Source organism: Malania oleifera, chromosome 2, assembly GCF_029873635.1.
Source record: "Malania oleifera isolate guangnan ecotype guangnan chromosome 2, ASM2987363v1, whole genome shotgun sequence".
NCBI lineage: Eukaryota > Viridiplantae > Streptophyta > Magnoliopsida > Santalales > Ximeniaceae > Malania > Malania oleifera.
In genome coordinates this window covers 49,704,543-49,721,768 of record NC_080418.1, presented here as the reverse complement: position 1 = coordinate 49,721,768, position 17,226 = coordinate 49,704,543, and the positions used below count along the sequence as shown (strand labels likewise).

Here is a 17,226-nt window from a genome sequence, read left to right as displayed (position 1 = left end):
GTTTGAATGTGTTTTCTTGCAAAAAATTTGTATCTTTTCACCCAAAGAATTCATTATTCCATTAAATCCCATATTTTCAATGTGTTTTACTTCAAGCCTAGGGTTTTGGGTGATTTCTTTCTTGAATTTAGAAGTGGCAGCATCCATGACTGCAAGTGTTGAGAGAGTTAGATAGAGAAAGAAATATCCTAGAGAGAGAAAGCAAGAAAGTAGTGAGTTCTAGTTAGAATTAATAAAAAAGTTTTTTCTTAATTTTTTTTAAATATTTTTCAAGGGTGTTTTAAATCTTTATTTATTTATATAACTATTGCTATTAGTATGTTTTTTAATACTATATTATTATTCTTATTATTATTATTATTTCCCCTTGTTACTTATTTTATTTATTAGTATTTTAGGCTCTTTTGTGTGCTTTATTTAGTTTATTTATTTTATTTTATTTTGGCAAAGAAGTTCCTAAAAATCCAAAAAATTCCCATATATGCATAAAAATTCAAAAGATGCAGAAAAATATAGAAAAATCCTCGAAAAAAAAAAAAAAAAAAAGATCAAAGAAGAGTGCGTAGGGACCTCCTTTAGGGTTTTGAATGCATCTTATGGGCAAATCAGGCAATTTCTTTGCATTTCCCATTGATTTTTCTTTCTTTTTTGGCTGATGATGAAATCTTTAGATTTATTTATTTATTTATTTTAAACCCCATCATTTTTGCTTAATCATGTTCGTACTTGTAAATTCAAACCCTTTCCTTCCATTTTGAATTTTAAAATGTAGAGATCTTTGGCCAAATCAAATCTGCAAAAGAAAAATTCTTTTTTTAAGAAAATCTTAATGTTAAAATTTGACTTCTTTCTTTCCCCATTTTGAATTTAAAGTTAGGATATTTTTTATTTATTTATTTTTACCCAAATCAAATCTTTAAAAGTTTTTTTTTTAAATGAAGATCTTAATTTTAAACTTTTGTGTTCTTTCCTTTCCCATGGGCTGCTGACTTTTGGTATTTGTGGCATGCCAGCTCAAAACCAGCTCATGCTTGCTTGCCTTAACCCTTGAAGAATTTGGCAATCTTCTACAAATTTCTACAGCCTTTTTTATAATAATAAAAAATTACAAATTACATTTTTAACATCCCCTCTTAATTTGTAATTTTGGCATTATATCTAAATTGCTCGAATTTTTCTGTTGTAGCTGATTTGGCAAATTTTTCTTTGGAACCCTTTTTGGTAAAAATAGGAATCAATCTTGCTATTCTAGGCTCACAGAGCTTGCTTTAATCTGGACAAGGCCCTTTGTAGCCTATGACTTAATGCATAATAACCCTCTAGTTGCTCCACATAAACATCTTCTTCTAATGAAGCTTGCTTTAATCCATACAAGGATTTTTGTAGCCTATATACTTTACCGTCTTGACTTGATACATAATAGCCCTTAGGTTGCTTCACGTTATTGTCTTCTTCTAATTCTCCGTTGAAAAATGCTGACTTAACATTAAGTTGGAAGAGTGGCAACTCCAGTTAAGCTGCCAAGGCAAGAACTGTTCTTGTGGACTCCACACAAGTTACTGGTGCAAAAGTTTCATTGAAGTTTATTCCGGCAATGTTCGATCTAGTACCTGCATTCAGTAGAGGTTGAAACTCATGTATAATGTATTTTTAATTTCTTATTTAATTTTATAAGATTTATTTTTTATAATGAATCATTTATAATCATAAATTATCATTTCAATTTAGACATAGCATTAGAGCTCTAATCAAAACAGAAAATTAAAAAACTTTCACTATATTGGGTTTCCTTCTTGATTTTCTATTTTGTTTTAATTTCGAAATGGCCTCCCAAATTTTATTTATTTGTACTTAGGCCTTGTGCAATAGCAAGTGGAGTGGGTGCAATCCCAAAATGACCTACTACTTTAATAAGCCTCATAGATCTATAATATAGGGAGGTTTTTGGCAATTGAGTGGGGGCTATAGCTCACACTGGGCTCATTCCACACTGCTGTGTATAGCCTTTTTCAGCTAAACAGGCTTTGTGCTTATGTATTGTGCGATCCTCTTTATCCTCCATTTCTCTCCAATCACTTCTTAACCTTTTGGCAAACCTATGAGCTACCATTTGTTGTTCTTTTCAATGTTTGCAATTTCTTCATTCATGGCATTTACCCAAATTTCTCTTTTTGTTGCTTCATCAAAGAATTGCGGTTCATCGGAAAAAAAATGCAACATCACAAGTTTCATAGATTTCTCTTCAAAAACATGCACTTCTAGGTAGAGTTTCTGACTTAGAATTAATTTCCCTTCAAGCACTTGGCTCTGGCCTGTGAGCTTGAAGTTCCTGGTGAACCGCGAGTTTGGGCTTCTGCTTGGTTGAAGATTTTGATTGTTGAATGCTGAGGATGGACTAGGATCATTCAATACTATTGAACTTTGCTTGAATTTTTCTTCCCAACTCCATGATGCCATTACATCAAAGATAACATTTTGGGAGATTATAAGACCATTAGTCTTTGGGTTTAGTAAACGATATCCTTTGGATTCGTTACTATACCCAACAAAGATGTACTTCTCTCCTTTGTCATCAAACTTTTCCTGATACTGTGAGGGAATGTGTGAGCGAGCTCTGCAACAAATAAATTCTCAGAAGATTTACCTGTGGCTTACATCTATGCCATGCTGTATATGGAGTGTTGTTTTGGACTGCCTTTTAAGAGATCTATTCAAGAATTAAACATCAGTATTAACTGCTTCTTCATAGAAACTATTTGGAAATTCTTTACCTTAACATGCTCCAAGACATTTCAACCACCATGTGACTCCTTCATTTTGTTGGTCCATTTTGTTGAGTTTGTTGCACTATTAATTGCCTTTTTTGCCTTCCTTTTTGCAATAATCATTAAATGCTATAGATAAGAATCCTCCACTATGACTTGTTCTTAGAATTTTTGATTTCATGCCACTTTGTTTCTCGGCAAATGCTTTGAACTGAATGAAAGTGGAGAAGGCTTCTAATTTTTGTTTTTAGAAAAATAAACCCATATTATTATGGTATAATCATCAACAGATAGAATAAAATATCTATTGCTATTGAGGGATGGTGTCCTTGTGGGTCCGCAAGTACATGCATGCACTAATTCTATGGAGCTCTGGCCCTCCAAGTTGTCATTGGGAATGGTGACCAATGCATTTTTCCATGAATACATTCTTCAAAAAATTTGTTTCACTTATAGATGTTAGGCAATCCAATAACCATGTGTTCATCCTTCTATAATTTTTGGCACTTGAAGTTTAGATGCTTGTATCTCAGATGCCATAAATAAGAATGATTGTGACTAGGTCTTTGGAAAGCAATTTTCTCATGTTGTGGCATACACAAAGGAAAAACTTTGATCATGTTCATTTTTACTCTAGCCACTGAGATTTTTCTTCTTATCAATGATGATGCATTCTCCATTATCAAAATGCAGCTTCTATCCTCCTTTCGTATCAGTCGCCCAACACTTTTCTGAGCGAAATTAGGAACATAGAGGACATCATATATGTTTAGTGTTACCTCTCTTTGTATGGACTGGTATTTCTCCTTTCCTGACAGTTTTGTGTAGCTTGCCATGTCCACGTTTTATTTCAAAGAAGAATTTATCATCAAGCTTCACAAATAAACCTTTATTGTTTGTCATATAATTGCTGCAAGAACTGTCCACATGCCAAACATTTTTAAATTCTTCTTGAGCATTCATGTAAAAAAAATACTTGCCTTTATTCTTCATTTTCTTTTGAGTAGTTGGTTTTTTTTTTTTTTTTTGGTTTTTATACCAACAATCACTTCGAGTGTGATTTTCACATTCTTGCACTGAAAATGGTAAACAAGACAAATCTACCTGTCATTGGAGTTGCCTTGCACCCATCCAGATAGGAGATTATAAAGATAGGAGTTATTATGTTGTATTTTGTACGGATATGGCTTTAATTATATGAGGTTGATGACCAACCACGGTAGGGAAAACACTTATGCTTCTAGGTACAAAGACAAGAATAATCCTTTGACCCTCATTAAGCCCACAATTTAGGATCCTAAGTTTAGAACAAGGTAGCCCCATGTTTTTCCTATTGAGAAAAGTATCTAATTTTAGATATTTTTGGGCTTTGTTGCAAGATAGCTTAGAAAAGATGTGCTTCTTAGCGGTCATAGCTTGGGAAGGTCCTTTTGACGTCAGTGAGTTACCATGTAAGTTTCGATTGGAAGCAGGGGAGTTGTGGTTGAGTTCTTTGATGTAGTTCCTGATTAGCTTCCTAGTGAGCTACACCAATGCGGGAGACTCAACATACTATATATTTGGTTTCATGTTCATGGTTGGCTAACTTGCCTCAGTATAGGATGAATCTAAAGGAGCATGCTGAATTGAATAGGCAGGTAGGAGAGCTCCTTAAGCACTTTGTGTGATAATCTTAGTCTATTTGCAGTCTAGTTCTTTTTACCCTGAAGAAAGATGGATCTTGGAGGATGTCTGTGGCTGGTAGAGCCATTAATAAGATCACCAAGTATGTGTTCAGTATCCCTAGATTTGAGGATATGCTAGCTTGAGCTAGTTGGTACTCCAAGATTGAATTGAGTAGTGGATATCACTATAATAGAAATAGAGTAGGAGATGAGTGGAAAACTACATTGAAGACCCAGGATGGTTTATTTGACTGGTTGGGCATGCCTGTTGGACTTTCTAATGTTTCAGGGTGTGTTTGGTTTAGTGGCTAGGCTTGGCTAAGCTACGCTAAGGACCCTTGGCCAATTTTCAGTGCAACACTATAGTAGGACAGGACTGGCTAAGAAGGGGGTTTAGCCCGTTTATGTGGGATAGGGCTGCCCCTCCATATTTGTTTTTATAAATCTGTTTTTTCATGGCTTGCAATGCAAATGGCCCTTGTGCACGGTATGATACTCCTTCCTCTATATCTGTTTGTCAACTGTTGTAATTTCCACTATTAACTTTTCCATCTCCCTTGCTACTTCCTTCTCCCTTTGATTTTCTCTTTTGATTAAAGCAACTGGTCAGCAAACAAGAGTTTTTTGGCAGGTCATGACACGAGCTGTGCTTTGGTTTCTGGATTGACACTGCTTGGTCAAGAGAGAGTGAAGATTTTTTGATTGCCTTTCCTGCGAGATTCATTCTAGTTCAGAAACTAAAGTGTATTTTGGTCCTCTTTCCTTTTTTTTTTTCAAAAATTAGCATATCTAATGGTTTTTCCAATCCAAACATGGGATAGCATAACAATCATTGTCAGTGACTTTCGGTCCGGTTTACTCAGTTCTATGAACTTTAGCCACTGCACTAAACGCACCCTTAGCCCCCCTTTGTGAGGGTTGTGGCATGTCTTGTGACCATTTATTGGAAAATTTCTAGTGGTCCATTCATATTGGTCTATAGTAGTTACATGTTTGTAAGGTTTTTGACGCTTATGTATGCTAATCTAAAGTAGTGCAGTTCTATAAAGTCTAGTATGCTCTTTATTTGTTTGTGGTGTTTGCGGAAGGGATATAAATTGATCCTGATAATATTAGAGCCAATAAGGAGTTACCACGAGAGTCATTAAGGAATATTTTTGAGGTTTGTATATTTTGATGAATTATCTACTTTCTATGGGCAAATCATTTGACATTTTGCATGGCACCAATCACAAATTGAATTAAGAGAAGGAAGTTTCATTAGATGTCATTAGTTGCTAGAGCTCCTAGGGAGATAAAGTAGGAGGTGATTCAAGCATTTGTACTTTGGTATTTGGAGGTTGCTTGTGATGCCTCTAGGGTAGGTATATGTGGAGTTTTGAGGTATGAGGGATGCCTTCTGGCTTTTGTTCTGTGAAGAATTCTCAAGAAATAGAAATGCAACACATATGGCTGAGTTTTATGCTATGATGAGATCTATCCTTAATGTTGAAGATATTATTTGTTATTGTAGGAGTTTGTACTAATTTTTGAGCACCTTGCTTTCCGATATTTGAGTTCACATGAGTTGACAAAGGAACTTGAGTGCTAAGTATGCTGGTTGGATAGAGTTCTTTTATGAATATATCTTGTTCTTAAACATTACTCTTATATTGAGAATAAGGTAGTTGATAGCCTCAATTTTGCACTTCTCCACGTCATGAGTGCCAAGGTCTTTGGATTTGATCATTTGGGGGACAAGTATTCTACTTTTCCTGATTTTGAGCTTATTTTTCAGGTGATGAGTAAGGTCCAACATAAAGGGTTCGTAGGCTTCTTCATCCATGATGTTATCTATTTAAGGGCGTGAACTTATGCATTTTATGCACTTCTTTTGGAGGTTTCCTAGTTTGGAAGTGACATGTTGGCTGGTTAGCTTGTCATTTGGTGAGGGATAAAACCATTTCTCTAGTTGAGGGCATGTTTTATTGCTTTCTTTGAATAGGGATGTTTCCAAGATGGTATTTCAATGTTGCACTTGTTTGTTAGCCAAATCTAGGAGACAACATGGGTCTTTACACCCATCTTTGATTACCACACTAAGCTTGGAGAGAGAGTATGGATTTTGTTCTTGGATTCTCGAAAATAGCTCTGGGACATGATACCATATTTGTAGTTGATAGCTTCTCCAAGATGGCACATTGCATACCATATAGTAAGATCAGATGTCTGTTGCCTTTTACGTAACTAAGTTGTTCTTAATGAAGATAGTCAAGTTGCATTGTTTGCTAACACTTTCATGGTGTCTGATAGGGATATCAGGTTTGCCAGTTACTTTTGGAACATTTTGGAAAATACATGGGACTCAAAGTGTCTTTTTGTTTTCCATAGCTGAACTGTCAATCAGATTGAGGTTTTTAATCATAGTCTGGATGTTCTACTTAGGTATGTAGTAGGAGAAAAAACTACCTAATGTTGAATTTTCTTATGATAATTTTGTGGACACGTTCCCTTTGAGTATGTACTCTATTACAATTCCATTTACCCATTAAGCCTGTTCCTTTGCCACCAAATACCTGTATTTCAGATATTATTGTCTCATTTGTATGTTACATCGATGAGTTACATGTTGAGGTTCAGCAAAAACTTTCATGAGTAATTTGGATTATAAGATTGTTGAGTATGTGCATGGCACTGGGCTAGAGAATTTAACGTGGATGATGGTGTCACAGTTCATATGACCATTGCTCTGGTTTTTAATTTGGAGAATTTGGCACTTACCAAGACACCCTTGAGCCTGTTTTGTCATCTAGTACTCATGTAAGGTTAGTTCCTTAGGTTCCTTCCATTTCCCAGCCACCGGATATAGTGGGGTCTATTTGGATGATGAGTTAATGGAGAGATGATTGCCCTGCTTCGGATGCAACATGACTTAATGAGGCTGCTGTTCGTGAGAGTGCTCCTAAGCTCATAGTACTCTCATGGAGCCTAGTCCCTTCCAGTTGGAGGAGTGTTACGGAGTGGGCTGCCAAATAGCAATACTTTCACAGCCTAGATTTGGGCCAATACGTATGTTTTAGATCTTTTGATTGTGTTGTGTAATATTTTGTTGTCTTGGGATTAATTTGTAATCATGCATTTAGTTAATTGTAGGCTATAAATACTTCGGTAGTTGTAGCCTATGGGAGTCCAGGTTTTAAATAGTGGCTGTAATTTTAGCTATTGGAAAATTGCCCCTCCCATTACATCTTAGATCCCTTTAGCAGTGAGTAGAAATTATGGCTGTAATGGTGGCTTTGTCACCATAACAGGCTGTAATGCCATTAAAGTTTCATTATGGGCTGTAATGGCCCGCTATGCTGACAGTTCTCTCAATTTTTAATCTATAACATGCTTCGGTTTTCAACTGCAAAGAAGATTAAGAGGGATTGTCCAACAATGGAGAGACGGACTTACGTGTAAGAAGATAGAGATGGGTCATGGCTCTTATAATCATCACTTCATCATTGCTAGTGTAACCAAACAACAGAGATGCCTTATCTGTGTCATGGCTTGCTGGAAGAGTTGTGTGGGTCTCTGTGTGGTTGTGATTGTTGAGGGAAAAAAGTCTCACTTTTAGACTTCCATGAAATTTGGAGAAGCACTTATTTTTTTTTTCCTTTTTGTTGAAAATTACTTTTGTCTATACATTTATTATTATTATTTTGTTATAACTTAATATGGAGCAAAAGACTAAAATATTTATACCTCTGTACTATTTTCGTATATTCATACTTAAATAATTAAATGATATATAATGTATTTATTAAGCAGCAATTGATATATATCTTCTTCTTCTTCTTCTTTTACATTTGAATTTTACTAGTGTGCTTAAACGTTATATATGCTCTGTAATTTTTACACTTTAATATATTATAATCTGCTAGATTCATGTCCATGATTAAACACTTCTCAATTTTAATTGTACTTCTAAATATTTGATTTTTTTTTTCTTCCAAACGGTGTGCTAAAATTTATTTTTCCCAACAAAATGGTGTTTGTAGATAATACGCTAATTCTTCAATATAGGCATGGTTGTAAGGTCTTCTACTTCTGCTTCTCATTACGTTACACCTGCAACCGCCATGTGACATTATATGTGAACGCTATTCAACTCCATGTGCATTTTGCCTCCCTGAAGTGTAGCTGCCTCATCATGCGCATATGAAACGCTATGTTAGACCATGGGGCTTGGCCGCCGGGTCATCCTTCCGTGATCTATTTTGGATTCCTATCAATAAATTGACAGAAAATGATTCATATAGCCGACCCCACTTAGTGGGACTAACGCTTGGTTTTGTTGTTGTATCAAGGCCATTTGCACTATTTAGGAATTCCCAAGACCTAGAATTACTGTGTTTGTGAAACTCTAATAATTTTTGAGAGGTTGAATCTTGTTCTCATATTTGCCTTCGCTGCCTCGTCTGAAAATTATGTTTCTCATGCAGTGGTCCGTCCAGGTATGATTGGGATTGGAACTCTCAAGCCTGGATCTATAGGAGGAATAAAGCAAAGTTATTGGAAGTTTTAGAAAAGGAGGTGGAGGAACTCTGCGGGAAACCAATCAGCCTTTCCTAAGCTGCTGCAAATTTTGTCCACATACCATCAAGTGTTTCTTCAATTGATTTTATGTTGCCAGTACCTTGTCTTTTATGTTTGCTTCCGAAGTGAGTGATGTCTATGTATCTGTGCTCCGAATTTTATATTATATCATGTAATTGTTCTAGTATATTGTTTGCGCATGAGCTTGGAAATGATGATTAGAATTTGTGGAGCAAAGCTTACGAATTCCTACTCCATTGTGAAAATAATTTTTAATTTTTATTAGTTACAAAAATATCATCAAAGAGAGTTTACGCATAATGATAAAGTTGTGGCAGTGTGATATGCAAGTCATAGGAGAATAGTGTTTTACAAAAATATAAGATAAGGTGACATGGACTTTGCATGTGCAGGAACCCTTTTCCAAATATCATCTTGCTTTTCAATTTTCCAGTAGTTGTATTGGACGGGTAAAAGTAAATTAATAAATAAAATGACCTTTTCAAAATTTTCTATTTAAATGTTGGGAAATAAAAAAATAAAAAAATAAAATAAAATGCCCTTTTCTAATTTTCTGCATGGATGTCGGGAAACTCAAAAATAAGGTGGGATTTCTTTTATTTTCAGAAAATTATTAGAGTAATAAAACTGTTTTTCAAAACTGAAATTCCTAATAATATTTATTGCATTGTCTTCCATTCTATAATTCTTGCATGCTAAATAAATAAACAAGTACATACAGTAAACAAACCATTGAAATTTTTTGACACGGTGTCAACGCTGTAAGAAAAATTTAAAAATGTATTTAAAAAAAAATTTAATTCTGCACATTTTTTTTGAAATATTTTAAAATAAATATATATATCAATAATATATATTATCAAAGGAAAAATATTGTAAACACACAAATACAAACATATATATATATATATATATATATACATATATATTTATTTATTTATATAAGTATGTAGTTTAATTGATTTGATACTAAATGAATAAAATATTTATTCAAAAAATAAATAATAATAAGATCAAATGTAGGATCGCCCTTCTTGTCTGCCAAACATGACACCATAGTCTGTACTACCCTTCAAGTATCTAAAAATTCATTTTACTACATACCAATGCCGTCGTCTCGAATTTGATTGAAACTTGTTCACCATACTAATAGCTTGTGCTAAATTTGGTCTTGTATAAACCATAACATACATCAGTATCCTACTGCACTGACATATGAAACCTTTGACATGTCTTGAACTTCATCATCTGTCTTCAGACATTGAGCCGATAGACAATCTAAAATGATTTGCCAAAGGTGTACTCACTGGTTTTGCATTTTCCATGCTGAAGCTCTCCAACACCCTCGTAACATAGTCATGCTGAGATAACCATAATCTCTTAGAAGCTCTGTCTTTGCGAATCTCCATCTCAAAAATCTTCTTGGCCGCACCCAAATCTTTCATGTCAAATTATTTGCTCAACAAAGTTTTCAACTTGTTGACCTCACTCATACTCTTCGCAGCAATCAACATATCATCCATAAAAAGTAACAGAAAAATAAATGAATCATCATCAAGGCTTTTCACATAAACACAATAATCATACTCACATCTCCTGTAGCCAATTTGGATCATGTAGTAGTCAAATCGCTTGTACTACTGTCTCAGAGACTGCTTTAGCTCATAAAGTGATTATTTCAATTTACAGACCAAGTGTTCTTGTCCACGCTGATTGAACCCTTCTGGCTGTACCATGTAAGTTAGTTACTCCAAATCACCATAAAGAAAAGTTGTATTTACATCCATCTGCTCCAAATGCATATCAAAATGCGCTACCAAACCCAATACTGCCCTGATGGAAGTGTGTTTGACCATAAGAGAGAAGATCTCATCATAGTCTCTGTGAGTAACCCTTTGCTACTAGACGAGTCTTGAATTTTTCTCTCTTTTTCTAATGCTAGTTCTTTTTTCTTATACACCCATTTGCATCTTATCGCTTTCTTCCCCTCTGAAAGCTCCATCAACTCCCATGTCTGATTTTTATGCAGAGACTCCATCTTCTCCACCATAACACCCATCCATCTACTTTTCTCTTGGTTGTGCATTGCCTTTTGAAAAGTAGTAGGATTCCCGCTACTAGTAATGAGTGCATAAAATCTTTAAACCCATACATGGAAGGTAGCTTGATAATGCATCTGGGCCTGTCTATTGTTATACTGTGATGTTGTTGATCTCCTAAGCTAGAACTCCTTGCATTCTTAACATTGTCTTCTCTACCATGGGTCTCTAGTTCCACCTGCACCACATGCTCATCATTGCTACAATTTTCTAGAACTTGTTTATCTTATTCCTTAGTATGCTGCAAAATGACTTTCTTATCAAAAACCACATCTTTACTAGTCACCACCTTGTTTTCCTTCGGATCCCAGAGCTTGAAGCCTTTCACCCCTTTCTGATACGCTAGAAAGATACACTATCTAAATTTCGCATCAAGTTTCGATCTCTCCTCACTAAAAACATGCACTTAGGCTGGACATCCAAACACTCTCAAATTAGAATAGTTTATCACGCTGCCTGTCCACACCTCCTCTGCTACTTTCCAATCTAGTGCTGCACTAGGTGACCTGTTAATCAAGAAACATGCCATATATACTATTTTTGCCCAAAAGTTCTTTGCAAGCCCCGCATTCAACCTGAGATACCAAATTCTTTCAGCTATTATTTTGTTCATCCTTTTCGTTACATCATTTGGTTATGGTGTCTTGCGTAATGTGAAGTGTCTCTTAATCCTATGCTGCTTATACAACTTCGTGAACTTTGAATCTGTGTACTGTTGAAATATTTTCTAAAATTTATGATTTTATGGGTTTTCAAAGTCTTCCATTTATGAATTTTTTAAAGCATTCATGAGAGTTATTTATTGTTATGTGGGTTTGTTTCACATTGGAAAAAAGTGGAAAAGGAAAGATCATTAATAAATGATAAGGTGGAATAATCTCTTAAAGTTGGTTAAGAGCTAGTGCTAGTATACTCTAGTGCACATTTGCACCATACACACACACACACGCACTCACGCACGTGGCGTGGGTTATAGGGCAGTAGTGGCGCATTTAGTTGGCGCACAAGCACTTAACACTTTGTATGCTTGCATCGTTGTGAGATCGTGACCATTGATCATGATCGGATGATTTAAACTTAATCTTATATTTTTTAAGATCAAGTGGCGCGACCAAGGGGCACGATTAGGAGACCAAGTGCGACCTGGTTGATGGTACCATCAAATGAATATGAAAATCTAAGAGTCTCGACCAGGGGCATAACCAAGTCAATGCCTGGTGCGACTAGGTCGACACCTGGTGCGATCAGGTTGAATCTGCTTTGCGATTAAATTGATGCAACCTTTCAGAAAAGACATAATTTTGTCTATTTAAAGACAGAATTAATTCCATGAGATATATAGAAAAATCATCATTCTCTCATTCTCTTTCTTACATAAAACTTCCACAAATTATATCTTATTCAAATCTGGATTCTATTTTCTGTAGAGATAGAATTTCAAAAAATTTGTTCGGATTATTCTAAGGGTGTTTGTAATCAGTTTTCGTTTGTGTATAACGCAAACTGATATTAGATTATATTCTGAGTTTCATTGTATCTTGGAAACGTATTTGCTGAATCAATACACACCAATTTGGTGGGAGCAAATAACATTTTAAGGAAAACGACATTATAACATGCCTTGAAGCATTTTCTAATTTACAGTATTTTCCTATCTTATTCTTACAATCTTAAAATGTTATTTGAAATGGCTAGCTGGCTCTTCAACCTTGAGAGAATTCATTACGAATTTCGTCAAACTTGAACACGCTCATTCAAGAACACGCTCGAATCGACATATCCACTTTTAAGGATATCAAATCAGATAATACTTGTACTTTGTTATAAAAATATAGAGAGATTATACCCATTCTTCCTTCAATACAAAAACTAAATATTTGTACAAAAATTTCTTGTCCTTAATCTTAATGCAAGAATTTTGCCATTACAGGGAGAGAGGAGAAAAAATAGAGATGAAAGAATGCAATTTGAATGCTTCAAACTAGCTAGCATGTGGTTTAAGAAGAAGGTAAAAGAAACTGCTTCCTAGAAGAAGATAACAAATGAAAGAATGCAATTTGAATGCTTCAAACTAACATAGAGTTTGAGAAGGAGATAAAAGAAATCCTATAGGTCATTTGGCGACCTTTTGGGCTTTGATGGTGTTGCATGGGGCGTGTTATGCTATTATGCGCGACTTTGTGATGACCATGAAGGGAATACTTTGAATGCTTCAATTTTGAAGGCACTAAAAGTGCCAAATTTGGAGTAAGGAGTTCAAGAACCTCATTGGGAAAGAAATGTCTTGCCAAGGAGCCAACAGTGCACTTGTGATACTTGTCTCAATATATATAATATAATTTAATAATTTGATTATAATGTAATTTGATTATATATTTGACTCTTATTATAATATAATAATTAATAAATTTAAAAAAATATTCATAAAATAGAAAATTATAAGTTTTATCTAAATTATGCTTAGTAATTGTTTTTCATTATAATTACCTAATAGATAATTATTATTTTATGATCAAACATTTACAACATTATCATAATTTATTATTGTGTTATATATATATATATATATATATATATATAATGTTAATATTATTGGTTTGATCACCAATTTGGCCCATTTGTTCGATCAATTCGATTGACTTGGTGGCTTGACTGGGCTGGTTACAGATTTGAGTTTTAAAACAATGTTGAGGAGGTTGAGCAAACTTTGTGAGATATTGACTGAGGAAGAGAAAAGGAGGAAAGAAAGGGCTAGAGACCCCCAAAAGCCAACCTAGAAGGAGAAACAAAAAGATATAAATCATTCATATAATAGAGACCAAACTCCAAAGAAAAGGTTTGAGCACTTCACACCTATTAACACTTGTTGAGAGTAGATTCTTGTGGACTTGGAATGATATGAGGTTACACTAGGTTGGCCCAGTGAGGCTAAGTGTAGAGAAGGTACACGATAGGTACTACAAGTTTCATTGAGACTACAAGTATGACACCATGGACTACCAACATTTGAGGGATGTGACCATTGAATCTTTCATTTAGGATGAGTTTTTAGCACGTTGTGTAGATCACAAGTCGGACTCAAAAAAAGGAAAGGTAAGAAATTCTAGTAGCATTAGCCATCTATGTGATATTTGGAGGTATTAACGGAGCTATACATGAGGCAAAGTGTTGGGTAAACCCCCTAAATATGCATAGAGGAATATATATTTATACAAAAAGGATCAAACACACAATGCAACACTCTAATGATGAAAATACAGAACAATCCACAACCACAGCAACTAAAATGAAGCAATAACAATTACATAGACATAAGGAATTACATGGTTCAATAATGTCTACATCCATGGGAGCAAACGACAAGGAATAACTATCCTCATGAGAAAATTACAAGAACAATACAATTCTCTCAACAACTATCAACCAACACACTAAATATATCATATATGACACATATATAGAGTTCTCGGACACTTTACCTCCAATCCCAAACCATTTTAATATTACCTTTTCAAAATTTGAAATCTGTGCTGGGTGTCCCGAGTCAAACCGCGATGGTTTAAGAAAGAATGTTACAGACACCCTAATTTTTACTAGGTCTCTCTAATTGTTGAAATACACGAGATCAAATCACCTATTTTGAATAAGTGAGAGTCCTGAGTCAAATGAGTTCAATTCGTGATCTAAGTGTGGAGTTGTTCATTTAAATTAAGTCCTTAATTCTCTACGCCACTTCCTGAGATGGTATTCATCTTGTTAAGTGTAACGCCCCAACCTCAGTCTGCCAGGGAGCACTGCGTCTCTTCTTCTCCACCTGGACCAGACAACAAGGGGCGGGCCTTATCGGACTAATGACTGGCCCCACAAACCAACACGTGTCTTTTTTAGTGTGTTTTGTCCTTACTCACACACTTCTTGAGAAAACTTTCTAGGTGGTCACTCATCCCAAGATTGCTCCAAGCCAAGCATGCTTAATTATAAAGTTCTTATGGGAAAGCTCCCGAAAAGAAAGGTGCACCTTATTGATATGGGTAGTAACATCTAATCTTTTTAAATCTTTCATCCATGGGGTATCACATTCTCCTCCACTTATAGAACGCAACGTCCTCGTTGCGAACTCACATTTCCAAACCCCATGCGATGTGAATCTCATCATACTTCCGACTGGGTGTTGGCTTTGATACCAAGTTGTCACGCCCCGAACCCAAAAATGGGACTCGGGGGGTGAAAATATAATCTAACCTGTCCTTGTATTCGTTAAAACATCCAAAGATACAGTACAAAGGATGAGGGTTTGACCTCGTGGGGTTCTCAGGCACCCTAAATATATCCAACACAACAGAATATATGCAGCGGAAAAAGGTCATTTTATATATATACAGTACCTTACCAGAGTCTATACAAGAGCAGAACACGGCTCTATAAAAAATGTACAAATGGGTGTCCAAATATATCTCCAAATGGAAACCCACCAAAAATACATTCCTAACACTTACCCAAGCGCTAAACGCAGTACGCCAACCACTACGCTCCCTACACTAGGACGCTAGTTCCAGTTACTCGAAAGACCTGTAAAAATGTACGTACAGGAGGGGTGAGACACCTCTTAGTAAAGAAGAACACATGTTATATCGATGTGTGGCATTTGAGTGTTATCATGATGTAACATACACGCAGTTAAATGTAGTCCAGTACTAGTTTACACAGTGCATACACGCACACATACACATGATTAGTAATCCTGGTGTCATCATACCCTTCGACCCGAAGCCGGCCTGTGACATACGGCGTTGGCCCGTAGCCAACTCGCGAACACGGTGCCACCGGCACATAGCTAGTCCCCTACTCCCATGGTATCGTACCGGTGCTAACTAGTGAATCTACACCCTTTGGCTTGATTTGCTGGTATAGGCTCACACCCTCAAATATAGAGCTGGACACTCTTGCCTACGTGGCAGGCGATAAACACGCGCCCTCGGATATAGAGCCAGACACTCTCAGTACCTAGAACAATTCGGAACCCCGTTCCTACTAGCATTTCAATAGTCACACACACATGTATGCTTATATAACCAAACAAACCACACCCATTTGGCAATGTAAATCATGGTTTTCCAAAAAAATACAGTTTAAACAAGTCAAGGCATGAACATCCCAATAACACGGTATAAATCACCACATACGCTTGGTTTTCAACAAAACCAAGGATGCAGCCCGTCGCCCCCTTTTTCCCAAAACTATAATAATGAAAAACCCATAGTTTTCCTCGTTAGATCCCCCCAAATGAGTAGTCAAAACACACACAGGACCGTGAACCATAGTTCCATTGAATCCGATTTAAAAAATAACCAATATAAACACAGTTTCCCTTACCTTTTCCCTGAAAAGGAAAAATCCCAAACTCCAAAGCCCCTAAACAGCGAACTGAGTTTCAAAACCTACAATCAACAGTACAGAATATGCTCACAAGATAATTTCCTATAAAATTACCGAATCAGAATTGAAAACTGAGCCTTACCTCGATTTTACATCGAAACCCGAAAATCTCTGAAACGGGATTTCGATTCGTAGAACTTGTAGAGGATCCTTTCACGATCCTCGTGGTAACTTCAAATTCCCGATTCCAGCAAACGATCGGTGAAGAAATCTAAAGAGATAGAGAGTAAGGAGAGTTCTAGAGAGAGAGAGAGAGATATTTAAGTTTTCTTAATTGAGAAGTAAAGAGAATTCTATTTATAGCTCCTTTGACCCTGGTAAACTCGTCGACGAATTGGCATCCTCGTTGATGAGTCCACCATTGGCTTCGTCGATGAGACGATGGCCTCGTCGACGAGGCTAATATTTCAATTTCTTTAGAACTCTCGGCATTTCCTCGTCGACGAGCCTCTGAATTTCGTTGATGAGAAGAACTAAGACTTTATCAACGAAATCTGGCTTTGTCGACGAGGCCTGCTCTTTTACCAAAATGCCCCTCTCTTTAAATATTTAAAAACCATTATCAAGAGTTGGGTTCTTACATTAATGCTACAATTTATTTAATCATCATGTTATTTTCCAATTGAGCTCATGGAGCTTGTGCTACATGTTGGAATTGGTGTATTCCCAAGAGGGGGAGGA

General features: G+C 35.9%; 1 protein-coding gene across 2 annotated transcripts in view; it reads left to right on the top strand.

The window, feature by feature from the left end:
* LOC131149474 (frataxin, mitochondrial) overlaps positions 1–9,226 on the top strand; it is a 28,267-nt gene extending 19,041 nt beyond the window's left edge. Inside the window, exon 5 of one of the 2 annotated variants that reach the window (XM_058099930.1) lies at positions 8,896–9,226. In XM_058099930.1, the coding sequence (XP_057955913.1) occupies positions 8,896–9,025 (130 nt within the window). In that variant the 3' untranslated portion in view covers positions 9,026–9,226. Of the gene's footprint in view, positions 1–8,476 lie in introns of both variants that reach the window. The other variant, XM_058099929.1, reaches the window with a different exon arrangement.
* Positions 9,227–17,226: the final 8,000 nt, after the last annotated feature.